This window comes from Temnothorax americanus, unplaced genomic scaffold (assembly GCF_048541705.1).
Source record: "Temnothorax americanus isolate GAGA-0224 unplaced genomic scaffold, ASM4854170v1 Scaffold33, whole genome shotgun sequence".
In the NCBI taxonomy this organism is placed as follows: Eukaryota; Metazoa; Arthropoda; class Insecta; order Hymenoptera; family Formicidae; genus Temnothorax; species Temnothorax americanus.
This window is the reverse complement of record NW_027509475.1, coordinates 1,981,425-2,009,306: the sequence shown is the minus strand read 5'-3', so window position 1 is coordinate 2,009,306 and position 27,882 is coordinate 1,981,425. Positions and strand designations below refer to the sequence as shown.

General features: G+C 45.0%; 1 protein-coding gene across 2 annotated transcripts in view; it reads left to right on the top strand.

Moving 5' to 3' along the window:
* The window catches only part of Retn (retained), a 108,789-nt gene that overhangs the window by 76,819 nt on the left and 4,088 nt on the right, over positions 1-27,882 (top strand). For both annotated transcript variants that reach the window (XM_077413625.1, XM_077413624.1), the window contains exons 4-6: positions 4,738-4,810; positions 23,885-24,068; positions 25,790-26,109. In XM_077413625.1, coding sequence (XP_077269751.1) covers positions 4,738-4,810; positions 23,885-24,068; positions 25,790-26,109 — 577 coding nt within the window. The remainder of the gene's footprint in view (positions 1-4,737; positions 4,811-23,884; positions 24,069-25,789; positions 26,110-27,882) is intronic.

Here is a 27,882-nt window from a genome sequence, read left to right as displayed (position 1 = left end):
CCTTTGCTATCTTTAATGTCCTGGAAGCGAGTAATGGTAGCGACTATTATGGCCGCTCGTATAACCCGCCGCCGATCTTGATATCCCTACTTAAAGTTCGCCATTTCCAACGTGCACCGGATATCTTCCTATGCTTATCGCCGGCGAATCGAGCCTCTGCCCCGATTTTCGTTCTCATCAAGCGCATTTTTCGCTGTCCGTTAAAGCTATTCAACGCCAACTTACGAGCGTCTTATATACTTTTATATTAATATTAACCTTCTTTGATTATACGTACGCGTATATGTGCCTAAAACACTTTACGTTCGAAAAAACTTCTACATAATAAAATTTCTTGTCGTCATAATTGCATCACACCACATTCGCGCTTTAACGATCTCTCAAATCCTTTGAAAGAGCAAATACGACCATCGGAGGAAACGAGCGATAAAATTTTTATCTCTCTTACGTTCGTCGTTCGAGCGAACCTGCCGCGGAATTTGCACGGTCGAACGAGCTGACGTGCCGAGGAATTATTTAATAATAATCCAATCACTTAAATGAATCTCTCCCCCCCCAAGGATATAGATTTTGGATATTTTCAAGTAAATATCTCGCGAGAGTTCAATCTCTTAATTTATCTTTTAATTATATCATAATAAGAGCGATAATTAATACTGAATTTTAAATTAAGACTCGCGAATATGTTAATATGTTAATTCTATCGCAATCCTAATGCAGGAGTCGGTTGTTAAATCAATAATTTAGCATTATATCATTAGCGTAACGAGAGTGCCGGTGTGTCCTCGCGCGATGTAATTTTTTTCATGGCCGTCCCTACGCTATTATCCGGTATCTCGATCTCGAAACTCGAAAGAAAAAGTCGGAGCGCATTACGTAAGGCTGCGCCCGCTTTCGTTCGCCTCGAGACGCACCCTTAAAAAGGGTTTACGGCCGGAAGTTGATCCCTTGCGTTCGCGGGGGCGGATGCGACGCGACGGCGTATCGCCCGCACGAAGCTTTTCAAAGTACACGGACCCACGGCCAATTACGTAATTAAGATAATAAGTCGGCGAGGTGTGTAGGTCCAGGCTTGACGTTCTCTTTTCCCTCTCTCCCTCCTTCGAGGTTTGGCGGGTATGGAAATTTCAGAAATTATTATATATTATCCGTTTCAGGGAATCGTGTGATATATTGTTAAAAATATCGTAATATTGTATGTTGTATATACAGAGTGAGTTTTATTTCATGTGCCAATTATCTTCGTCAATTATCTCAGAAAATATTAGTTTATTGGAAAAATGTTTCAGATAAAAGTTGGAGAGTTCGAAGGGGGCCAATAGACGATCTTCTTAGATTTTGGGTCCGGGGCCTGTGTTGAGCCTAGTAGGGCTCGAGTCAAACTTTTTAAATAAAAACCCCCATTTTTTATTGTATCCTTTTTTTCCACTAATTAATTTAAACATTTTTTGTCTGAAACATTTTTTAATTTGTCTTTTTGAGATATTTAAAGAAAAAGTTGCCAAGTTTTCCTTGAATATCTCAAAAAGTATAAGGCAAATACAAAATTTTTCAGACAAAAGTTGTTCAAATTAATTAGTAGAAAAAGATACAAGATACAATAAAAAATGGGGGTTTTTATTTAAAAGTTTGACTTGGGCCCTACTAGGCCCAACACGGGCCTCGGATTTAAAATAAGATCGCTTATTGGCCTTCTCTGAACCCTTCAACTTTTATCTGAAACGTTTTTCCAATAAACCAATACTTTCAGAGATAATTGGTAGAGATAATTATTACACGACATAAAACACCCTGGATAACGTACAAGAGATTTTTGTTTGCAATAACGACATGTGTGAATACCTATTTCTATATTTATTACTATAATATTTCACGTTATGAGAACAAAGTAATCGACGCTCTTTATCCTTCAACCGGAAGAAAGCGAACTATCTCAATCTCTGACGCGGTGGAAAAAGTCGCGCATCGATAATCGTTGCTCGTAAAGCTAGCGACGTGTGCCGCGCTAAGTGCTTGTATGTGAGAGAGAGAGAGAGAGAGAGAGAGAGAGAGAGCTCTCTTCTTGCTCTCCACATTCGTCTCGTCTATCGCGTTTCGCGTCTCGAGGTCGTAAAATTCATCGCGCGATGGTCAAGAGGCCAGAACGAAGAAGAGTTAGAAATCGGTTCGACGAGATCTTTAACGTCGGGAAGAGCGCAATTCGTGACACATTTGCGGTAAGTGTCCCACTTCTTTTCAACCGTATTAATATTCAACGAGAATATTAATATTCTTCAGTGAGCTGAAAATCAAATTTGCGAATTGACCATCCATTTATTGTAGCTCGCAATCAGTAAAATAAAATCGCAAACGTCTTAAGGCTCTAATTTATGAACGAATCCACGAGTCTTGACGTTAAGAGAAGATGATTAAAATTCGTTGATTAAAATTTTCAAGGGATTGCTCTGTTCATCGAACGCGATCATTACCGGACATTCTTGCGGGACGCACTCTATGTGCATACACCTCGGTCGCATATAATCACGGATCTTCGAGTCCTTAACGTTACTAAGCGCGCGTACATCGATCATCGGCAAAGTTGGCTCTTCCCCGTGATTGCCCGGGACGAAAGTCGTCCGATCAACCGGCGGTCGTATCAGGAATTATTATTCACCCGGCCGTCAGTGGATGAGAGAAGGAGAGGGCGGGGCTGCCGGCGCATGCATCATCGAGAGCAAATTCCGTTGCCCCGTCTTTATTTTACCACGGTAGTGAGGTATACACGCGGTATACACACGGGCGGCATGCAAGGATACGAGCGAGCGAGAGAGAGAGAGAGAGCTGCTCTTCTCCCCTGATCCTCACGTGGCCGCCGTCAGTCCGCTTAACTGTAGATCAATCAATATACCTCGCTTGAACCCTCAGCCTCTATGCACCGTCCCCTCCTCCCTTGCCTTTTACTTCGTCCTCTCCCTCCGGCTGCCCCTAACGAGCTCATCGCTCGTGTAGCCAAAGAAAAAACACGAGAAAAGTAGTACAAAATGGCCCTTGAGAAATGCTGTCCGTCCATTCGTTCGTTTCTTCGTTCCTTCGTACCTACGATACGCTCCTACCGTCGCTTCGTCTCATCAAGGGTGGCGGACGAGATCGACTGGAGGGAGGGCGAAGGGGTTGTCGCGAAAATTGAGTGAGGAGCGAGAATAAATGTCTCTCTCTCTCTCTCTCTCTCTCTCTCTCTCTCTCTCTCTCTCTCTCTCTCTCTTTCTTTCTCTCTCTTTCATCGATTAACTTGGATTAACGATCTACTGCACGTGGTAACGATTGCCAGGCACCTGCCACTGTACGCGCGAGAAACCGCCCGTTCTACACAGCTGTACAAGCGCGTCGCGTACTGCACATATTTCGTTTTGTCGCCATACATCTCGTGCGCGCGGCATTTTTTCCCGTGACAAGCGTCGACATTTACGTCTTCACATGGGCGTTGCAGTTTGACGTATTACTTAACATTTCTGCATCACATATCGAGCAAGCATAATCTCTCATTAATTATATCGTCGCTAATAAAATCCGAAAACCGTGAGATAGAATTTGGATGGTTAGTTTGACCCTAGACAGTTAATTAGATTTTTCACATTAAAATAAATACTTGATTTAGATATAAGAATATTTTAATATAAAGATATGAAAATTAAAAAATATGAAAAAACTTTGTACAATTAAATGAACGGGTATTGAGTATCGATTGAAGTTCGAGCGAGATAATATATCGCGCTTTTGCAATTACTTTTGTTTTATTATTACTTTCATAATCCGCGGGCAGTCTAGGCGGGGAAAACTAGATGGGATAGACGGTGAGCGTAAGGCGGCGTATTAATTATTATTCGCCCTTGGGGCGAGATAGTGTTGCGAAACACCGCGCGATTAGTTGAATGAAATTTATCGTCGCGGCAAACGTGCGGAGTCGAGTCGAGTCGAGTTGAATTGCGAAGAGCGGAAAGCGTCGGAAGAGGAAAAGGAACGAGCCCGTAGTTGCTTGTCGAATGGAGCGTTTAAGGGATGTAGAAAGCGCCAGAGAAAAAGAGGATATAAGGAGAAACACTAGGAGAAGAGAAAGCGAGGGTGTACGGGGCTCATATTATAAAAGCAATTAGGAGGTCTCAGATTAGATATAGCACATCGTACATAACAAATATGATAATACGGGCCGCGCCAGCCCGAAGGGGGTTTGGCTTTCGTACGGTCTCGGCGAGGGTTTCGGGTTATGAGGCAGGTTAAACGGAATCATTAATAATCGGAGCTAACTAATCTGCCTGTCGCTATGAGCACACTTGTTTCACTCCTGTTTTTATTACCACGCCGCGAAGTAACGTTTTATTCTCTCGATCGGGACGGAGGGGAGCATTGCGAGGGGAGGGAGGAAAGTATTTGCGCGATTACAAATGCGCGCGCGACACAAAAATGTTGATTGCCGGTTAATTACATCGAATTGTACTAGCCGTACAACCGACAAAAAGTTTCTGTCGCGTATGCTCTTCAATTACAGGTGTAATTTGATAATGCTATACCGCGTGGAATGGAGATGTATTTATCATCGTGCGCAAGATATGTCCCGTCGTTACATCGATGTCTAATGTCCGTACCTAAATATCGCGCTGGAAAGAGCCGTCAGTGGCAGGACTCGTACATACATCGAAATGTATTATTTGTTTTGTATACATTACGACGAGATTTATTTATTTGTATTTCTTTCTGTTTCAGTTGTACGAGCTGGACGATTCCGCCGAACGGAAGGCATTTCTCGACAACCTCTTCAGTTTCATGCAGAATAGAGGTGAGTTTATCACTGAATAATAATTACCCCGATGTTCGCGATCCATTCGATGAAGCGATCTAACGTGAAAATAATGCATGATGCTTGGTACGATGCCTGATGTGAAAAAAATGAACAAAATAACATAATGGAGTTTACATTATAAACATTGATTGTTCCCGTGGCGCGTTCACAAGAGGAGGACGACTCTTCCACTGATAAAAATTTTCTCAACGAGCCTCTCTACGAGAAATTATTTCGTTACTTGCCAACTTTGCGGAGACGAGAATACACCGCGCATGTTTTGCAGGTTCAAAAGTAAGAGGATGCGCGCTCTATTCACACACACATTCGTACATCCATAATTTATATTTAACTCATACTCCGTCATACGTTTTGTCATGATCACGCGCTACTCCTACCGTGTCGCATATTTTAGAAAAATACGCTTTAGACACTTGGAACTCGATTAAGAGAAGCTTGAAAGAGTAGACGGGGAAGACGTATTCTTCAAAGAATTTAAGACGTAATATTCCGCAAATTTGTTTAGATCCGCCGCCGTTTGAATTTGTCGACCGTTGAGAAAGATACACACATGCGTGACTGGCGCGACCCGCATCTCGTTTCCTGCACACGTGGATTTTCGTATAGCCGGTACGTCCGACCGCGCGTCGTAAACGTCCACGTGGTTAAAAGGTTCGATAACACGTTGCATCTGCTCGGCCACCGAAAGCACCGAAATTAGAATCGACGAGCGTACAGCGGAACAACGCCCGTGAAATCGCACATTTTCTCACGCGCGCGCTTCCGCGCGATTAGCGTATATGTGTGCGCGCGTTTTTCACCCGCGCGACAGAGACGGGAGTTCGAACGACTCGAGAATATCGTAATTAGCGCAGTCGCGACTCCTCGCGCTTTAGCGCTATTCTACGCCGCCGGGTGAAACTTTTTTTAACGGTTACAGAAGGGAGATTGATCCGCGGCGAATCGCGGCGGCCGAGCGTTAGACGATGAACCGGAAACGTCGGGCTCTAATTATAAACATGGCGACTCGTCCATCAATCAAGCCCGCCAGTGATGCGTCAGTGCCTTCTGTTCTTTTTCCTCTTTTTTCTGTCTCTCTTTCTCCCTCCATCGTTTCTCTACGAACTTTGTGGCGCAACTTGGAGTCCGAGAGACGATGCTATTATTATGCCTCTACCTCCCTAGCGATAATTAGAGTAGATTGGATCAACATATCCGTCTGTCTCTTTCCAGTCGTCCCTCCGTCGAGCGTCGGTATTTTACGAACGGTAATTTGGTACGATAAAGAGCTGCTAAGGTGCTAAATGATCGTTCGGAAAGTGATAACGCCTGGCATTGACAGACTCTTATGTAACGCGTGAAACCTGATCAACTTTAGTTGCGTCATCGGATTCGAAAAATATCGATAGGATTTTTAATGCAAAAATTTCAAGAGGTAACAAAATTGGGAATGTATAATGAACGATAGGATCGATCGAGGGGGGGATGATGAGATATCACGATGATCGCGACCGCGTGAAGCAACGAATAGCGTCGTTTATTTTGCGGGTTATTATACTTCATGAATGATAATAACGAGTCGACGATCATAAATCCTCGAGGAGATCAATGCCGATTGATCTTTCGATTCGCTCGTAACGCGGTTCGATTAAAATCGCGGCGAAGAAAGAGGGAAAAAAAGAAGAAGAGAAAAAGGGGGGAAGAGAGGTATCGAGCGGGCCGCGTATCTCGATGTCTCGCGGGTAAAAGCTCTGGCCCACGAAGAACGTGGGCAAGGACCCGGGTCGGGTCCCGGGACCGGGCCCTCCCGCGGGCTGCGTTATTGTGCCCGCCGACGCGCCGCTGCCCCACGCACGCAATAATTCAACGCTAACGTAACGCATAACACCTTACTACGTTCGTAGATATAAAAGACCATTCATCATATTCGGGTATATTAGTCCAGCCACCACCAATTTGTGTTTGCTATCATCGCGCGCTACGGCTAGGCGCTCGGCTTTTTAGATATACAAACGCGCGGACAAATTAGCCGATTATCGCTTCTGACGGCGGTAGTCCGTATCTTCTTTCCACGTGCGACAACTTCGTGCGCATTCCTAAAAAAGTGACTTTTTCTATCATGTGTTATTTGCACCGGGGATATATATATATATTTTTTTTTTTTAAGGAAAATTTTATCAGTTATAACGAAATAATTATTTATATATACGTACGTATAAAAGCTTGTTATTCTATATGCGTTTAAGGCAAGTACCACGTACGTTTTGGCCAACTAATCGAGATGCTTATTTAGATGAAAAAAATCATTCGGCGGAACGACGAAGACAAATGGGCTTCTTCACAATTTGAACACTGCAAAATGTCATCGCTTATTTTAAAAAGACTGATAAATAAGTCGATACATTGTAGTGCTTTTCAACAGAACGAACGCGATACTCTATTTCGTTGTATCTTTTCTATGCTACTATATTTTCTATCTGTTATATAGATAACGCTCACGAGAGATAATAGGATTATTTATCGATAATACGTACGATATCTATCGGAATAATAAACATAAGTCTGTAGAAATTATCGAAATTATCACGAGAATAATTTAGATTGCATTCTAATTGATAAGATAATTATATTTCCTGTTTATATACGTATATGTGTGTGTGTGACGAAAATGATATATGAGGAATAAAGGAGGCCGTATAAAAAAAAAAAGTATAAAGCCAATGCCGCGCGGAATTTTATATTAGCAACGTATTTATTTTATACTTTGTATAACACACGCGGGAACTTCTTTTCGGGGAACTTATATCTTTTAATGCCCTTTAAATCCGACGTGGTAATAGATATTACTAAGGTCGTTTCACAACAAAATGTCCCACCCGTTTCGAACCCGCCGCCGCGACGAGGTATTCGTATATCAAAAGCGCCGACGAGGCACGCGGAACGCACAAATTCGCGCAAGCGGAACATAATTTACTTCGATATTGCCGCCGAATAGCGGCGAGAACCGGTTCAAGAGGACTGCGTGACTCTTGAACGATCCAGAAAATTTTCTGACAGGGGACACCACGGATTATTCGATCAATCTTACGAGCAACATTGAATGAGATAAATAAGAGACAAGGCCGATGACATACGTACAAATTGTGATTGAAATAGATTAATTAATTGTATTAATATTAATTATACTTTGAAATTATACTTTTCGCGTTTGCAGGATAATTCTTAGCCCTCCATCTGTATATACGTTCTTTTTACCCTCGGAATGTATACTTGGGTCTGTTACATTTGATGCTATTTTTCCTCACCTTAAAGTATTTTAAAAAATCTGAAAAAATTCACAAAACGTCTGTCTATATTATAATTGACGATTTTATAGTCATTTTGATAAACATCGTTTATTTAATATTTTTTTGGGCTTGTGTGTGTGCAAGTTTTACAGTTATCATTGACTCGGACGCCGTAGACTCACATATATATATAGACGGAGGGTTAATATTTTAAGAGATGAATTTAGCCCAAAATAAGATAAGAAGTATTACACAAACGTAGGTCAGTTTAGGCTTTATTGTTCGTGATATAGTAAATTAAGTTACAGAGTTAATTAATAATGTTCAAAAAGTTTTGTTTTTCTCTGTATAAGCAGTGTCTATACTGAAAGAAACGGTTTTACTGAAGTATCTAAAAATTTAGCTAGATACAGATCTGAAAGTAATTTTGTTGCACCATCAAAATAATTATGTAGAACACTAAAACTGATTGCTAAAATGTTAAAATTTTTTACAGCATTATCGTTATACTTCACCGAGCTACTATAATTATTTTACTGGTGCAACAAAATTATTTTCAGATCTGTATCTTATAGTTAAATTTTTAGATATTTCAGCAAAACCGTACTTTCCGTGCACAATGAGAATTAAGGCATAAAATTTAAGAGCTTTAAGCCTTAAACCGTAAGAAATTGACCAATCACAGTCGAATGTGAGAAGAATACTCGACTGTGATCGGTCAATTTTTTACGGGTTAAGGCTTAAATCTTACGCCTTAAATTCTCATTGTAGACCTCGCTTTGTGCGTGCTACGGCACATTAAAGCCAAAATAAAGGATTTTGACACGTCAGGTCACATCGAAATCCATGAGCATTTCCTTTTCACCACTCTTCTGTCACTTTTTCTTTCGCAGCTGGCGTGCGCGAAAACTAGACTTCGCGCGCTACGATTCGCGCGAGAAACATTCTTTATTTATCGCACATATTGCTAACTCCGCTCCGAAAGACCGACCGTTATAAATCCCAACCCATTTAATATGCAAATCTCCGACACCTCCGACAGCCCGAGGTCCGCACATTTGCTTTCTTTTTTTTTTTTCCACCACGAACGAGTTTCAATCGCCGATGTAATTCATACTCGTGGCGGACGACTGCGCGAGTGGTGCCATTCTCTTCGTCGAATACGTTATTATCTTTACTTCCCTCTCTGTCGCTTCTTCTCGACTTGCCGTTCACATATTATATTCATGTATATTTGCACTGCCGCAAAATATGTACGGAGATAAAAGAATGTAAAAAGATTCTATACAAATCAAAGGCGATATCGTCTTTTTCGCATTAAATATTCACGGGAATTAATTTGCTAACGCCATATGTATATTTCAATGTACGAGATGACGACACAGATAATTTTCTTAAAATTAAGATACATCTTTAATATACAATAAGAGAAATCCAGCATTTTATGCGCGTATGTACGAGAGGGAGAAAAGGTAACGATGTAATACGAGAAAATATGAACGTTAAAATAAGGCAGTGACTAGGTATTTCTTTTTGTTTCGTCGACGCATGTAAAAAGCGCTCAATCGAAAAGATGCATTCGAGTGAGTTGATCGCACGGCGTTCGCAAGCACGTCGCCGAGTCTAAAAGTGCGTTAGTTTGCAAGTGCGGACTGCGGAGCTGCAATGCTGCATCGCGTTACGGCCCGGCCGGGCCGGTTCAAGAAAAATGCCTTTTTACTCGGCGGCAGCGCGGGTAACGCATTAACGCGGAGAACACGTGTTCGGCACGAACACTTTTCGCTACACACTTGTGAACACGCACCGCGTACGTGACGTCTGCATACACAAGATATTACATAGGTTTTCATAGGTGCGCTCTCGTCCTCCGATTTTTTTTCTTCCTTTCCCTCCCGGGGTACAGTACACGTCGCGGCGGCGCGGCGTCTCGTCGCTCGTCGCTTCGCCGGGCTTGAAATCCATCAGGCTAAACGCTCCGCCGCGTTTCGCAGTTTCGACCGTAGATTAGGGAGGGAGTCGGGAAGGGTAAATAGGAACCACCATGAAATTGAGCAGCCCGCCGAGCGAAATTCATGGCACGCTTAATAGTTATCGTGCCGCGCAGCCGTTACTTTTACTACCTTTTAGTATCTTCCGTTCATTTCGCATGCGCCTCGTCCACGCGGATTCGCGCATACTTAGTGCGTCGCACGTCTTACATGCGAATAAGTCTCTCTCGAGTCCCGCGTCTCCCCCGCGCGCGCGCGCGCGCGCACAGAACATATTTTTCCATTGTGCAACTAAGGGAGAGAGACGACGGTGATTCGCCGGCGAGCTGACACACGAACGCACGATTCGCCGTCGTCCCCCGTTTCCCTCCCATTTTCTTATTATTCGATATTTTGTGCCGGGAGCACGTTCGTATGCCGTTACTCGGTAACTGCACGCCGTCACGGCATATTGCAACTAGTTTGAATGTTTGACTTTGCCTTGCAACAGCGAAAGCAACGTTCCTTCGCGAAAATAGTTGTTTCTCCTCTCTTTTGCGCGCGGCTCCCGCCACCCCCACCCCTCCCCCCTCGCCTGCGGTACCGTGCGCTTGGCACCGATGGCCTCGGTTATTCCCAATGCAAATTAGATAACGATCGACGCTATTGGAAATTTGTTAAATCAGTTTACGTGCGAATCAGCTTCTCGAAAGGCGATAATGCGCTTCTTATCGAACGATCGCTATAACTCGTTAATCCTTCGAGCAGAACGAACATATTAAGATGGTTCCAAAAGTCCTTTTCGTTCTTTCACTAGAAATTAATGCAACATTTTTAATTTGTTGTACATAAAAGTATACATAAAAGCCCCATAATGTTATTTTTTAAATGTTTTTAAATGATTTAAAAAAAATGATTGAGATAAAATTTAATGTCATTGAAGGAGCCGAATTTTTTATGACAAAAGAATTTTTTTAAAGAAAGGAGCAAGTAGTAGTCAGAATGAGCGAAATCCGGAGAGTATAAGGAGGATAGAAAATCACAATCAAACGGCAGCGATTTGTTCCGATTACCGACCGGTCAAAGAAATACGCCAAATTTCTCTTCTGGTTCTTCATCTTTCGAAACGCACCGCTGCAGGAGACCAGGAAGGACACATTTTTTAACGCACCAACGTATTTTGTCGGGAAGTTAAAAGGTGAACGAACACTAAAATATCGAAGAGCAGACCGACCTATACTTACGTTCGCTTTCCGTCGTTGCTAGCAAAGTCATGCGCGTGAATCAGGAAAAGAACTTTTGGGACAGCCTAATACATTTACGTTTTCAATTCTGCGGCAAAGCAGCACTGATATTAACTTACGAATAAAAAATAATACGACGAACGAGACTACTTGCAATCTGATTTTAAAAGTGAGTGATTTTGAATGGTAAAACTCATTCCGGATGGTCGGCTAGCGCAACGAAAACTGGATTTACATAGCGCGACGAACGATGTCGCGGGGGAAAAATGTTACCGCTAACATCCTACAGATTTCAAGGAACTCGGCGCGTTATTCACGACGGGTCTTTATTATGTAATAAATATCAAAATTCATACGCGTTACAACCTTTACCGAGAATCGATCTTCAGCCGGTTCAAAGGGACGCCTATAAAATCGTCGGAGCAAGGCGCGTCTCGGGTCGAAAAGGCAAAGCGGATATGTTCACTTGGGAAACTGTGGAATCGCGTGAGGGCGCGAGGTTCGGTCGATTAAATCGACGGAATCTAGACGCGCGCAGCTCAGACGGGCGTTATACGCGAGATTACCGCGGTCCCTCTCCTTACCTCTTTAACACCTCCGTTTATACCTCTATTTGTATCTCGCACCCGCTCCAATGTCGTTTTATCGTCTTTACGACCTTGTCGAGCAAATCGACGAGCCGGTGTCGACATCCAAGCAACGACGATGACCGGAGAAAGAGAGAAAGACATGGAGGAGAAAGAAAGGGAGGGAGAGAGAGAGAGAGAGAGAGAGAGAGAGAGAGAGAGAGAGAGAGAGAGAGAGAGAGAGAGAGAGAGAGAGAGAGAGTCAATCCATGCACCCTGTCCATAAACAGTCGGTCTCGGATACCTCTATAAAACGAAATAAAGTCCCTATAGCCCGTGCCCGTGTATCGAATACCGGAGGACGGGTATTGTTCGTGCACGGGTGATGGATTTCATCTCTGACGGATACCCTCGACCCGTAAACCCCAGACCCTGCTTTTCTTCGAAGCGCCACCATGGAGCCAGTACAGATAGATTTGAGGCTTTTTTTCAATAGACCTCCTTCGATGAAGTCCTTTCTTGGTCGTCGAAAATCGCCCGCCCGCCGCTTTCGGAAGGTCTAATACCCGGGGGGGAGGGGGATTATTCGGATTAGAGGCCACTTTTCTCTGCATCTCTACAGGTACCACTCGCACTCGACAAGAAGGAAACACAGTACCACCGATGGACAGACTTTATATCCGATCCAAGCGATCGAAAACGGTTGCAATTTTTATACGTACGTTCGCGTAAATCGAATCGCGAATAATAGAAGGTACCGCTGCTAGGGCCGTTCCATCAGTATTATTTTTTAATAGCAGTTGCGTAAAGTGTAGTTCAACCGCCCTACCGATTAACCGTTCACCTGTTCTCTCGATAAACCTTTCGTGACTGTCGTATCCGCCGTTCGTGGAAGTAACGTGATTAAGTTTTCTTATCGAATTTGAAGGATAGTTTATCGCATTTTAGCGCTAATTGGGTCCGCTAATGTATCATCTTGGAAATAATAGAGAAAATAGAGGTAGAAAAGTAGAGTTCTTAATAATAAAAAATAAAAATTTATTGCATTGTGCAAATAACCCATGCAAATATGTATAATACAAATATGTGTACAAACATATACAAATTGTATTTTAATGCTCATCATATACAGTAAATGAATTGTGCGCGCGCGCGTGCGTGCGTGCGTGTGTGTGTGTGTGTAAATAAAATACGTACACTGAGAAAAGAAAATCTAGTTCGTTCATTTTTCACCAGAAAATAGGTACTGGTTGAATCTACTAGAATCTGGTGGAATTAATAGGAATTGTTGCATAACTAGAATTCTGGTTGCATTAATTGGAAGAATCTGGTTCGCTCATTTTCCACCAGACGTTCAATTAATTCAACCAGATTTTTTTTTTTTAGTATAGTTATACATTTGTGTATGTATTATCAAGACGTCGCTGTGCGACGTGGGCCAGCCTTGCTCTTCGCAGAAGTTTCGTGATAAATTTAATCGTAGCTCTCTAAAGAGGCGAGCAATCATCACTAATTATTTGGAATCCCAGAATAATGATGTGCCCCCGCGCTGATTGATGCCCTGCGGCCCGTTGCAGCTAGGCTGCGCAAAAATGACGCTTTCGTGCAGCAGAAAGCCGAAACTCTTCAGACATTAATTATTATAATGTGGATTCGATGGTATTCGAGGCGTACCTTGACAGAGAGCGTGCATCCCGAAACCGGTAGCCTATAAGACTCTATGGATCATGAGAGAGATTCCACGAATTTTCGCATTTCTCTCCAATATGATCTCGAGGAATTTCTCGTTTTAAAAAATGCCTTCCAATCGCTCGTGTAAGAAAATCAAATTACACTTTAATAAGTTGTTATTTATACGCCGTCCGAGATGAGGTGGAGGTGTCGAAAAATTGAAATTGAGCGCTCGTGACGCTTCGCCCGCACGCGGAAAAATCGGCTTCACGGACGCAGGAATTCGAATCCGCTTGACCTTTGACCGTCGTGGGTAATTGAATTTCTACCGCGCGTGTCTACGTGACAGTTATGGTTAGTAACACGGGAACGTTACACCTGTCCAATTAGTTATTCACTCGCGCGAGCGCGCGCGAGAGTTCGACCTACATTTTCCAGTAGCAGACAGGTGACCGGATGGCTTCCAGCATCCGAGAGCCGAGAGGGAGCCGCCGGCTGCTCTCCGGCACGTTTCAGTGCTATAGATAGTGCGCACGCGAGCCATACGCGGACGGCCCCGAATGAACGAGCGAGCGAGCGAACGAACGAACGGTCGAACGAAAAGCATTTAGCAGGATGACGTTCGCACATTCTAGACGTCCCGACGCCGGGCGTTCCCCGGGCGATCATCCGTTACGTTCTCGTGACGTAATTGTCGAATTCTTGTCCCAAGAGTCAGCCTTCGTTTACCAACGGACGGAGAGGCACGAGCTTCGACTTCCCGGTCCGTGGGTATCTGTCGGCATCGCTGCTCGCAGTTGAAATTATTGTCTACCCCAGAACGTAAAGATTGATTTATGGAGATTCCACTACTTATATCTTTCGCGCTCGCTCCGACTCTCGGCTCACGTGTAGCTTCGAACCCCTCGCTCTCTCGATTAGATCGAATTAGAGCGCTGTTTTTGCAAAATCATTAATTATCGGGAGAAACTGAAAAGTCGCTTTATTTCGCGGATCCAAGTTTTCAGCAGATTCGCTCGGGGTCTACCGATTAAATTGAAGAAAGGACAACCGACGTGTTGTCGCTTGTCGGCATTTAGCGCGAGTCCCTCGACGGGCCTGCGTACGTTTATTTTCACGCTCCGATGAAGGTAACGATTTTTTATGGGAACAGCATGGTCATGCGGGTATATGCATTATTAGACGCATCGAGCGATACTCGGTAGTCGCATCATAAACGTTATTCGTTGAACGATATCTCCGATCACATGCGACATAACGTAAGAGCGTGTAACGCGTGAAAAGGGGGAAGTGGAGAGTGGGGTGTTGGAACAGCGAAAGCGGGAGAAGGATAAGATGATCCGAGCTGAAGAAGGACGAGCCGAGGAACGGATATCGCATTCTGCGGGCGGCGCGCGGCGCTCGATCTCGATGCTGTAGCGTGGGAAGTAAAATACGACTGTTATAGACGGCCGACGGCCATTTCCATCCTGCCGCCTCGGTATTGGCGGGCCACTAAGTCTGAACTAATTTGCTTATTAATATTTCACAACAGCGCCAATCGCTCTGGGGGTTCGTGATGCATCGCCACTCTCCCTTTCCACCATCTCTCGCTCGCTCACAGCTTCCTCCCTAGTCTCCTCCTCTCTCTTCCTTTTTCTCTCTCTCTTTTTCTCTCTTTTTGTGTGTGTGTGTGTGTGTGTGTGCGCGCGCGCGCCATCGGACGACCTTTCCTCGCCTCGTCCCTCTTGCTCGCGCGACTCTGAAAGGAGCCGCGAAACCTCTTCGGCTTTGTGCACCACGCGCGCACGATCGGGGCCCTTCGTTTCCCTCGTGAAAGAAAGCCTGGCCGCGTCCTACGCGGGCTTCTACACGCCTACACGTGTCTGCGGCCAGGTGTGGCCGTGGTTAAGTTTTCAGCGATCCCGAACACGCGCCGATCTTTATTAAGTACGGATTTATATGAGACCTCGCGTCGAGACCGACGCGCCGAGCCACGCGACGAAAAGGCCGTCACCGAGTGAACGATGACGGCCGACGAATGTGTAAAATGCGCGACGGAGATCACCGGTCGGCGAATAATTTTCCGCAAAATTGCATTGTCAGTCATCTGAGTCATGACCGAGGCAGAAGTGAAAATTCACGCGGACGACTTCTTCGACAACGTACGTCCGCGTTAAAGTGACTTGTCGTCGACGAAATACCTCCGACTCGACGAAACGAAAGTGCGAAATATCCCAGCTAGCAAGAGCCTCCCAAAAACATCTAAAAGACTTTAGACGTCCTTCAGACATCTCCCAAGCGTCCCCGAGACGAAACTTTTGCTAACAGCTAGGATGCGATATAGATATTTCGTTATCGATCCGGCATATTAGGTAGAAACGTGAAGACTGACTTATATAAATTGTTCTTTCTACGTTAATTTTCGTCTATAACCATTCAAATCGTAAACTCATCAGAACGCAGTTTAACGATTCGGAGCCGCGTCCACCGAGAGCGTAATCCAAGACGTTTTAACGAACAAACTTCATTACCACTTATGACGATTTATCCCGATGCGATTAACGTCGTTAAAGCCCAAAGGCGTATCAGCGAGTTTACGACCCCTGACGAATTCGCATCTCGCAATAGTCGCAATGGCCGCGCGGCTGAACTCCCCGCGGCCGCGGCCGCGTCGTGGAAGCTAAGGGGATTTGGGTCGTGACGGACGTGGTGCACGACGGACGTAAACTCTTATTCTGGCAGAATGACAAGTACGAATCGAAAGTTATTTTCGCCGGCTCGATATAGGTTGATTTATATCTGGCATCGGACAATAACGTAGATTTCGCACTTTGGATGGCCGTTTTATAACCCCGAGAATAGCGGCGAGACGTTACGCGTTCGCGGAAGATTCGATAATTATTCCGCGCTAAATGTTACGGGAATAATAACGCGCGCCGTGCATCGTCGGTCGTTAAATTCTTTATTTACGGCTATTCGCGACAGCTCATTCCAGCGTGATTTCGCGTTATTATACACGATACCTATCTCTATACCCTAGCTTATAGGAACGCGCGAAAGTGCTCGAGTTTTGTGAGACGCGTCCAACTGGCATCCCGAGCGTCCGATCTTTTCCTCGTCACGACGGAATCAATTAAGTTTGTCTTTCATATCGATTTTTCACTACTTGGCTCCTCGAATACTCTCGGGGTCTTAATTTACGACCGGCATTCCTTTGCCCCGATGCGCGATCGTCGTTAGGTGAAAGACGTTTTATGCGGTGATTTATCGCTTTATACGCGACCCCTCGACGAGAGGTTGACGTCTCGACGAGATAATTTGCCAACTTGGCGCTTCTCTGTCGCGACGCGATAGCGCGGCGGCGACTTTCCGATCGGAAAGGCGATCGCCGCCGCCCTCCTCGCTCTTCTCGTGGCGAAATAAAGCCGTATGTGCGCGACCGGCCGTATAGAGATACGGCGCGCCGGTTATAACGCGCCATTTTACGTCACATCAAAGCTTTGCCACATTGTTGGCAAGTGCCTCGGCGGTAATCTCGACTAGCCCATCACGTGAGCGTGTATATATGTGGGAGTAGCCATGCGCGAGCAAAGGAACGACGACAGACTCGTCGTCGTTGCTGTCTTCTTCGTGGTCGTCTCCGCTATGAGAACGCCCGGCGGAACGGCCTGAACGAAGAGCACGACCGTAGAGCACAACCGACGTGTTCCACGAAGAGACAGGGTTTCTCGTAAAAGACAATATGTCTGTCTGACGTCGCGTGTCCCTGTACTTGGATTCTAATTACGGCGTGACCGACTTCGAACGTAAACGCACGTTTATCAAGCTTAATACGCGAAAATCGTACTTGAATTTGCAGGCGTAATAGATGACAATGAGAAAGATAAAAAAATGGAAGAAAGATACAGACATCTGGCACGCGAAACACCTGACATTACCTCGTCGCAAAAAGCATCGTGTCGAACGACGTGTTCGAATGTCGCGTTTAAATCCCCCCTCGGCCGACTTAAAAAGTCGGCTTCGTTTGAGCAACCGAATCGTACACATGGTACCTCGGCGGGGCAAGCGTGCAAATCGGAGCTTGTCGTAAAGTCTATCAAAGAAGCCGTAGAGCCGACGCGCCGCAAGCGAGCGCACTTTATCGCTCGCGATATTATTTGGAGATTTTATTGTCGTCACGCAACCCCGATACACATGCGTGTACCGCGAATCTCATCGTTACTCCGAGGCCCACCCAGACCGCGATCGTCATCGTTCACGAGTTCTGGAGGAAAAAAGCGATAATGTAAAATAAATATACATGGAAAAACTAATAAAAAGGCGCCTCAGCTAACAAGAGTTTATAAGGAACGTTTTGGAAGACGTCTAAAGAACGTCTGAATTTCTTTAGACATTTTTAAAATGTTTTTGGGACATCTTTTGGAGGCTTTTGTTAGCTATTCAGAATTTTGACGGGAGGCGTGGCACAAATCTGTTAATTCTTTTTTCCTGCAAACGCAAGAAGATCAAAAGCAGCAAAAATGTCAATAATTTTTTTCTGCAAACGCAAGAAGGTCATAAGCAGCAAAAATGTCGATTCTTCGCTGCGTTCAAGCTATGTTTAAATACGTACTTTCTTATGCGTCTGATGTGGCTAGCGGATAATCCGCCGCTGATCTCGAATATTCTACATTCGATCCATCTTGTTTTCTCGGATTATGTCGCTCGACGAGGAGGAGACACTGGGAGAGGCACCAGCGATACCACCCACGAAGCGCCTCTCTATTTTGTTCCACACCCGTAACTCAGTCGACGCCCCGTGGATAACTCGTCGGCTGACGGAAATACAATTATTTGATTCGTCGAGCAACAAGTGGCTCTTGGGGTCTCATCGTTAACGGCGGATCCTCGTAGAGATTTCGATGCCTCGATAGCGGAACCCGCCACCGACGGTGTTGCATTTGTGGCCGGCATGATGTATCGCGTTTCTAACGCGCGGAGAAACACAACGTGTCGCTCCGCGCATAGCATTCTCTGGAGAAGGCGCATCTATGAAAGTTTGCCGTTGATAATTTGCGACTTGTTTACGTGTCTCTCACGCGTTTGTGTCGAGTTGACGACTGTCGCGCGTATTCAAATTGCGACGCGCCTCGAAGCTCTCGAATGCAAAACCGGCTGGCACGACACTCTCGCGAGGAAACTTTGAGGGATGAATAATCGGAAAGAAGAGAATATACGGCTAAAAGACGATTGAAGAGAAGAAGAAATAGGAAAGGGGAGGGTGGAGACGGAAGGAGGGAGGGTGGGGAGGAAGAGGAAGGAATGGACACCGAGAAACGCAACGACGAGATCCGTAAGCATTGCTACAAAAGCGCAGCCGTTGAGCGCGACCCTTCGTACGCCTTCATCGTTTCATTGCGGCACACTCTCCGACAGTTAACTTCACTAAGACGGATCGTAAATTACGCCAATATTTCCGCGAAATCCTAACAAGATTATAAACCAGATTGTAGCGGTCTATGCGGCGCGGCGGCTGCGGCCGTACCGTGCTCCCTCTCTTCCTCCCGGGAACCTTTCTTAATCTTCGAGCCTCTCGACCGGAGAGCCGGAGTGAGAACTCGAGTGATGCGGAGAAAAAAGAAGGGTGAAGAGAGAGAGAGAGAGGGGTAAACAGGGAGGAGATCTATTTATAATGCGTTTGCGTCTTTGCAGGGGCCCAGCCGGTGAAGGCAGTAAATGTCACGTGTATTTCATATGAAACTCCACCCTCTCCCAGCTATTCCTCGCAATGCCAATCTCTTTTGCCGGTCTGATAATGCCAAGCGCTAACAAAGTTAACTCGCGCGAGGTTCTCCCATCTCCAGAAATTGTCCCTCCTTCTTCTTCGCCCCTTCTTGACCTCCCCTCTTCTCGCGCCGGGTTTTGCATTTCGTTTCTCGACCTCTACGTCGAAGGTCGAATCCTTATTCTTTACAGAATCGGGATGCGGATCGATGTTCATACAGGCCACAGGTAGCTTTTACAAAAGATATCTTGCTGGATCGGACGGATTATTATTTGATTGCCAAGCCGTAGACGGCAGGACGACGCGCATGACAGCGAAACCTCAAATTAGATGGTAAAGCACTCGTGGTCCTCGTGGTATACAAAGGTACCGCGTCCACCTTCGAAAATTACGAAAAATTTGAAAAGCTTGATCAGGGGATAATCGAAGGATACGCGTATCCATCGACATAGGTTCCTTAATCTTCATCAAAAAATATTTTTTAATGCGCTTAGGAAAAGAAAGGGTCGCACGGGTTGGAACTTAAGATTAACCCTTAACCTCGACGGGAAAGTGACTGGCAAAAGAGGCGCGCGCGATCTCACAGGGGTATATCCCGTCGACGGCTTATTATTCGATAGATTCTCCGGGGCCGTTACGCGAGATTCCGGGAAAAGCCATTTCGCGCGTCTAAAACCCCCTTTAAGCACGGGAAGGAGGTGGAGGGAAGCGGCCGGCACATTGGCAGGGGACGAGGTGTATGCGTGTGTTAATAAAGGCCTCCGACGTAGCCGATCGTTATTAGATCGGACACTCCCTCGACCCCGCCGCGCCTGTTCGCCCCTCGCAATAACCCATAAAACGAAACATTTTGTTTCGTATGTCAATTACCCCCACTACACCTTCGCGAGGGTATACTCGACAAATATGGTACCAAGTACCAAGACGCGCGCATTCGCCCGTGGGATTTCTCGGTTCTCCGGTCTTGTGTCTCCTCTCCTCTCTCTCCTAAAAGAAACATTATATCGAGACCGAACGGTGGCACTTGAGTTTCCTAAGAAAATTATCTTAGTTTTATAGCTCGTAATTTCACCGCTTTGTCGTTTGAAGCTAAAACAAGCGGTCTTGGTCCCGAGCGACGTTTGTCCAATGCGCCTTCGTTTGATTCTATTGTGATACCGCAGAAAATATACAATAATCTTGTCGCTGTCGTCTGCGGGGAACGAAGGTTGATCGGATGGTACGCGCTGGGTGTGCGTGATTTTTATCATAAAATATCTCTCGCACGCTATTTTTCCACGAGGAACGCCCGACGATACCGCGTAACGCCTGTACGCGAAGCGAATGGCTACTTTGGCTCGTTGAAAGCCAACGTGCGATGGCCACTGTTGCTCGTCGCGGTGCTACTTCGCCACCACTACTTGGACGAGTCCGCGGTATGGCGCGGCACGGCGCGACGGCGGCCGTTATAAAAATAACTGCTGATTGGACGCCCTACCAAGAAAAGTCGTAATCGCATCCTGAAACGTTCCCTTCCTCCTCTCTGTCTCTCTTTCTCGCTCTTTCTCTTCTTTTCTCCTCTTTGTCCGTCCCTCTTCCTTTCTCTTATTCCCCTCTCTTATTCTTTCTCTTTCCCTCGCTATTTTATCTTCCTGAGCATTCACTCCCGCTGTTTTGTATCGTCCCTCCCTTTCTCGTCAATCTCGTGTCGAGGAATATTATATCGCGTAAGAAGGATAAACGCAACTTCACGAATCCTCTTCTGCCTCTTTACGATTTTATGGATGATTCGATATAAGGTGAAGCAACATGATTTTGATACGTTTCTTTTTTTACTTTATTCTTTTAGTTTAATCGTTCATTTAGAAATTATTTAATCTCGAACTTTATGGTTTATCCCAGACAGCACGTAAAAGACGCCGTAAAGACATCTTTAAAATGTCTTTTAGACACATATATGTCTAAAAGTTATCTTAAAGATGTCTTTACGATGTCTTTTAAACATGCGTGCTGTCTGGGATCTCGAGGAAGCTCGACGCGTTCTTCATCGGAATATATTGTATCAAAAAAAATTTCACAAAGCACACACACACACACACACACACATTCTAGCTCGCATAGGTTATCGCTGCTCGACGCATCGCCGCCGCCATCGATTGCATTTTCACCGGAGGAGCCTCGCGCGATACGCAAGGGACGAGAGGGACTGGCTCTATCGGTCGCCATGTTGCGCAGCTTTTATCGCCGCGCCCTACATAGGAACATTAAGCGCGGGTTGCCGGGTTGCGCGTATATCAACAATAATTGCAGGGCCAATAATAAACCCGAAGGGAGCACGCTCGATAGCCCGAAATTGCTGGTTCCCCTACCCGGAGGAGCGCGGTTTTATTGCCTCCTCTCGTCGGTCAGAAATGGCGGCAGCCCCCTTCATCGTCCTCGATGGCGGATAAACGATCCTGCGATACGGCGCCGCGCCGCGCCGCGCCGAGCCGAGGCCGAGAGCCGCGAACCCGCGCTTCTCCTTCTCATTGTCCGTATATCTTGCGTCTGTGTTTGTCTGCGCGCGCGTTCGTGGTAAACGTGTACACCGAGGCATCTCGTACAGAATCGTTCGCGAGCTCGTAAAGAGCCGCAAAAGCGAGCTTCGCACGCGCGATAGTCGCGAGTATTGCCCTTGTTAACGCCCCGTTAACTCGAGCCTCTGGACAAACTCGTAAAATTCGTCGGCTCCGTGGAAAGTGGCGACCACCGCGCGGCGGCGAAGGAGTCATCGGGGAATTTCGAGCCTCGTCTATACGACGAGATATAAAAATCAAACGTATAAAAAAAATGTATAAAAGATTGAATCGCCGATGCGCTTGATGACGCAAGGGCGTATTAAATATAATAACGACCGAAAAAAATTGGAAATTATATATTTATATTTTTATCTCCGTGGCAGATAAAATGCGCTTTTAACGTTTCGGGGCATTACTCTTCAGGTTCTAGCTGTTTCGTGAAAGATTTTCAATCGTTCGGTCATTTCAGACACGTCGCTCTCGGGCGCGCATTTATATGCGCGACTCTAAACCTCAGATTGCGCCAACTCGAAAGCTCGTAAAGGTGTGCGTTTACGTTTACGTAGTTTAAGCGCACGATAGTCGCGAGCGGCTCGACTGCTGCTCTTGTTAACACTCCGTTAAGTCGTTGCTCGGGCAACCTCGTAAAATTCGATGGCCTGGCTACCATAGTAGGCGGCGCGGTAATACGCGTACGAATTAGCCGAAGAATTTCTTCGTATCTGTCTGAATGCGTCGTCGAGACGAGGGGAATATTACTCGCGATATTACGTGTCAACGTGTGGCTTTCACGTGTGGCGTTGTATAATTCCGAGCGCGTAGCACCGCTACGTTATATTCCACAAAGGCGCGTCTTTTTCTAAAACGGCTCAATTAATTTTTAACATTTGATATACACCGTTAAATATTAAAGGATAAAATTTAAACCAATACCTTCAGTTAAATAGCATTTTGTTATTTTTGACCATCATGTATGTCGAAATTTGTTATTTTAACACAAAACAGTGTTATTTTTTAACTCCGTTGGTTTAATTAAATTAACGACACATTGAGTAAGAGCAGTGGCGACCTCTATAGAAATGATTAAAAATAACTCAAATTGAATATAATTTGACACTACAAATTCAACAGTGTAAGGGTCGGTTTCACCATCTCCGATTAGTTTAATCGACCGATTATTTAGAACTGACCAATCGCACATGTCGTTAAGCAGATTGACCAATCATGGTTGGCACTTAATCGGCCGATTAAACTAATCGGAGATGGTGAAACCGGCCCTAAGAGGACCATTATATTGGACAAATATTGCGGACAAAGCAGAACTTGTTGCCAATTTCTGTCAGAATTCGCGAATACGAGTGTCATTTGCATCGTCGTTTTATCGCGCGGGAGCTCATAAAAGAACTGCCCGCGAAGCAGCCAATCGATAACTTTTAATACAACCTTATCGAATTTTCGACTCCGCGCATTCGTTTTCTACCCTTAATCCGCTATACTTCTCTTCTCTCTTTCTCTCCGCGCTCTTTATTTCTTATATCCGACGCGATGCACCCTAAGGAAGATCGTAAAAGACTGCGGCACTCGCGTGATTGTTGGGAATTCGTTATTGCTCTTGTTAACGCCCTACGCTGGATATCTCTGGACAAACCTCGTAAAATCCGAGCGGCTTTACGCTAGTCGTACTTTAAGACGATCGCGAAATCTGCCTCGGTTGATCACGCAATGGGTAAAGGATGGTTTGCGTCACCTATAGTCTGACTACGTCAGCCGTTCATTGATTTTGCGAAATCCCGAGGTGGTCTTGGGAAATCCCTTGTGATATATTTAAATCTCCCGTGAAATCCCTGTACATTTCCATTCGTTAATATCGTCGTTTTTCTTCGGACACGTTTCACAAAGAACGTATTTCATGGATTAACTACATCCATATAATACGTATAATACCAATTTTATCGTTGAGAAGATCACAGAAAAATAATATTCCAAAGCCTTTATTCCAAAGTTTCGATATTAAACATGTATATGTAAATTGAAAATTATTTTTATTTTACAGGAACGCCCATCAGCCGACTTCCCATCATGGCAAAATCCGTGTTGGATCTGTTCGAGCTTTACAAGTTGGTGGTACAGCGAGGTGGATTGGTCGAGGTAATCAACAAGAAGCTGTGGCAGGAAATCATCAAAGGTCTCAAGCTGCCAGCGAGCATCACTTCCGCCGCGTTTACTTTGCGAACTCAGTAAGTAGATCGTGAAGTTTCTCATCCGGGACCCCGGTCTTTGCCTATACAGGAACATAATGCCCGGGGCCCGTCGTGTAATTCGCATACAATAAGTCTCAGCCGACGGTGGAGTCATCCGAGCGTGAAATCTGCGGCAATGACTAAGAGCGTCGTGACTTTTACGCGCGTCTCGTCAAGATCATCGTGCTCGATAGAGCTATCCGCGCCGTACGAGATACCCGCTTTTGATAGCGAATCGACTATTCGCGCATATTTGCATCGTTCAGTCGTGTTGCATACGTTTCTCCGCCTTTCTGCATTTCGCTTAATGAATCTGTACCCAGAACGCAATGTCCCAGATCGAGACTTAAGACGTCTTATGTCCCGATTTGGGACATGCGTGTTATCTGGGTAATTGATCCGCCTATCAAAGCCGCGTTAAAGTCCAATTAAAGACGGATTACCAGTCTTTAGTATACTAGCTGATAAAATACGACAAATAAAACCTCCTGATGGAGAGAGCAGAGATGTCGCGCGGACCTGCAAGCGTGTTATTACGCGTTCCCTGTCGACGACGAGGAGATAAAAGAACGTTAGGGTGACGAGTCGGAGGCGTGACGTACAGGTGCATCGTCTTAGCCGACGTGTCGTCTACGTCTCGGATCCCCCGTGCGATCCCTCACGAGCCGGGGACACCTCGCGGGGCGAGTTGTGACAACCTGAAACCGTTGGCACGATATATATTCGTTTATATAATACCGGGCATATCCAGCGCGGCGACGAAGATTTATCTGCCGTTCGCGATGTCTCGTCTCCCCGCGCGAGGGAAACGGGAAAGGACGAGGGGGAGTTTCTAAATAGAGATTCGTCGGCGGGATTCGGTGAAGACGACGGCCGCGGCGCGAGGCATCCCGCTTATCCCGCGCGGTCGGACGCGCGACGAAGAAGAGGGAAGTCGCGCGGGGAATGGAAAAGAGAGAAGGAACGCGAAAATGCGCGCGCGCGCGCGCGCGGCCAGGCCGGTAGAAGAGGGATGGATGAACGGCTAATATGAATTACACGGGCGCGATGCTAGGGGTGTGCACTCGTGAAAATAACTCCGCGCGCGCAACGCGCTTTGTGTGCACGACGGAACGTCGGCGTCGTGTCGCGTCGCGCCGCCTCGCCTCGCCTCGCCCCGCCGCGGTCGGCGCATCCATCATTCCGGCAACCGGCTATCTTTCCTCGGCGATATGTACGCGAGATAGAGGAGAAAATACGAAAATACGGCCTGGCCCAAACGAAATCTGCTCGCGACAGCATTCATCTGGCGAGAATCGGTGTTGATTAACTTGAGGCCACGACGTCCAACTGTCTCTCCGTCTCTTTTTAGGAGCTCGAGCTAATTATATTCATTCATCGTTTGGAGAAAACCCATTATACCTTTTTGGGGAAAAAATATGAATGAAATTTATCTCAATAGGGTGATCTAGAATTAATTATTTTACGAATTTTACGTCTATAAAGTTGTAGATTAATTTTATTTAAAATAAAGTCCCCCAGACGGCATGCATGTCCAAAATCGGGACATAAGACGTCTTATGTCCCTGTCTGGGCCGAAGAATACATCTTGTATCTGTGAAAAACGAAAAACGTTTTTAAATTCTTATTACGATGCTTATGAATATTCAAACGCATTGTTCTTAGATTCCATTGCCCTGTGAAAAGACATACACTTAACGTGAATAATTTGCTGATAGGTATATGAAGTATCTGTATCCATACGAGAGAGATAAGGAAGCGCTGTCGACCACAGAACAGCTCCAAACAGCGATCGAGACGAATCGTCGTGAGAGCCGCAGAAACAATTACAATTACGGTAACAACGAAAGTCTAGTGACACGCAATCAACACAATTCGCTGCCGCAGAATCCGATGCCGTTGCCGATCTCCATCGCCCAAATGGCGGTGGCTGCGAACGAAGCGTCGCAGCATCACGTCGTGAATGGACATCCGCATGCTGCGCAACACCATCCGCACGCTCCGCCGCATCTTCCACCAAACCTGTCAAGTAGTCAACGTAAGTGTCCCTTTTGTATTTTTTCGAAGATGGAACTTGTTCGCACGTGCGAATTTCGTTGGATCAACCCTTAAAGGTTACACTTCAAATCTCAACACACTGTCTATATATGAACCTCGCAACCTTGATCGCGTATATATATATATATATATATATATATATATATATATATATATAAAACTCTGGGTTTAATCAATCAAATTTAAAGAAATTATACATGAAATAGGGGTAGAGAGAAAAGACTGAAGAATATTAATTAATATTAAATTACCCGAAAATATAAATTTTTAGATCCATATATGGATCTAGTAGCCTTTAAGGATTAAAATTCGATTTCCGTTATCGGTACACATCGGGTAGGTATGTTTGGCATTGCTGCCGCTCTATTGGCGTATAGTTGATAACTCCGACTGTCTACGATACTTTTCCAAGTGACAGACGCAATTCACAACGTCGTAATCAGAAATAGAAAAAGAAAAAGAGCGGAGAAAAGAGCAAAAATGAGAGACTTCCCGACGGTAGGGATGATATCGGGGGGGTGGGGGGAGGGGGGGAACGGGATAGAAAAAAACGGAGGAAGGAAACGAGAGGAGGTAGAGCACACACACACACGAGTTTATTTTAAATCGGTAGGTAGTGCTTCGGGCCTCCCCGGAGATGATGATGCGAGAGCGAAGGAGGCATAATTGATTGTACGATCCTCCGGAAGACAGGCGTTAACGGATGGCTCTCGCTAACGAGCATTCCTATTTCCCTACCCCCTTTCCTTCTCTCTTTCCACCTCGTCGCTGCGCCCGACAACGATCTGGGTAACGTCGCGCGCTTCGATCGCACTCGTAGCTCTCCTTCGATCGTTTCCTCGTGCGACCGGATACTTATTGCTGCTTTACCACGGCATGAAAAATCATAGCAGCAACAAAAATTCAGAGGTCAAGATATCGTGATATCTTTGGGTATTCGACGATCCATCTATCACAGACATTGCATTTTAATATAACATAAGTTTGTATAAGATAAACTCGAAAGTTCATTGATATGATTTTAACGAATATCGAAACTTGAGTTTCTCGTTGACGAAACATTGACTTACAAAAACAAGTTTTTCATCGTTTTATATAGCTTACAGTTATTCGGTAGAATAACGAAGTAAGCGGAGCTGCTTTAATTTAGAAGATGAGATTGAGCTGTCAGTTAAAGACGCCTGTAAAATTCGTTTTATAATATATATATGTTTCAGAATAACACCGAAATCCAAATCAGACAATCCATGACATTTCAGATAATCAAGAATATTTATCAACGTAAGACGTTCAATGATGAATATCCGGCATCGTCGCTTTTATGTTATTATTTTAAATTTTATAACTCTAAAAGATAACTAATTTTGATTTCATATATTTTCAAAAGTAATTTGTAGAGTTCAGAAGTTGATGAGGCTTCATCTTCATAGTGACTCATTTATCTTTTAGTCTTTTAGTCTTTTATGCGAATGAAGATGCATTGCTCATTTGACAACGCCAAAAATAAAGCAACAAAAAGATTTTTAATTCAAAATGCATAGAAACAATTGTGTCTCAATTGTCTCGACACAAAATTTGGAAAGTTTTATGAACTCGGATTTTTTTTATTTTTTTCATATATGTTTAATTGCACTTTTTACGAGTTTCTGATGAATTTCCTTGTTCCTTTCAAACAATACTTCGATTTCCTGTTTTTCAAAACTCAGCAGCAAAATGAAAATTTTTCTGTTTGGTTATTTTTTATCTTAGAATA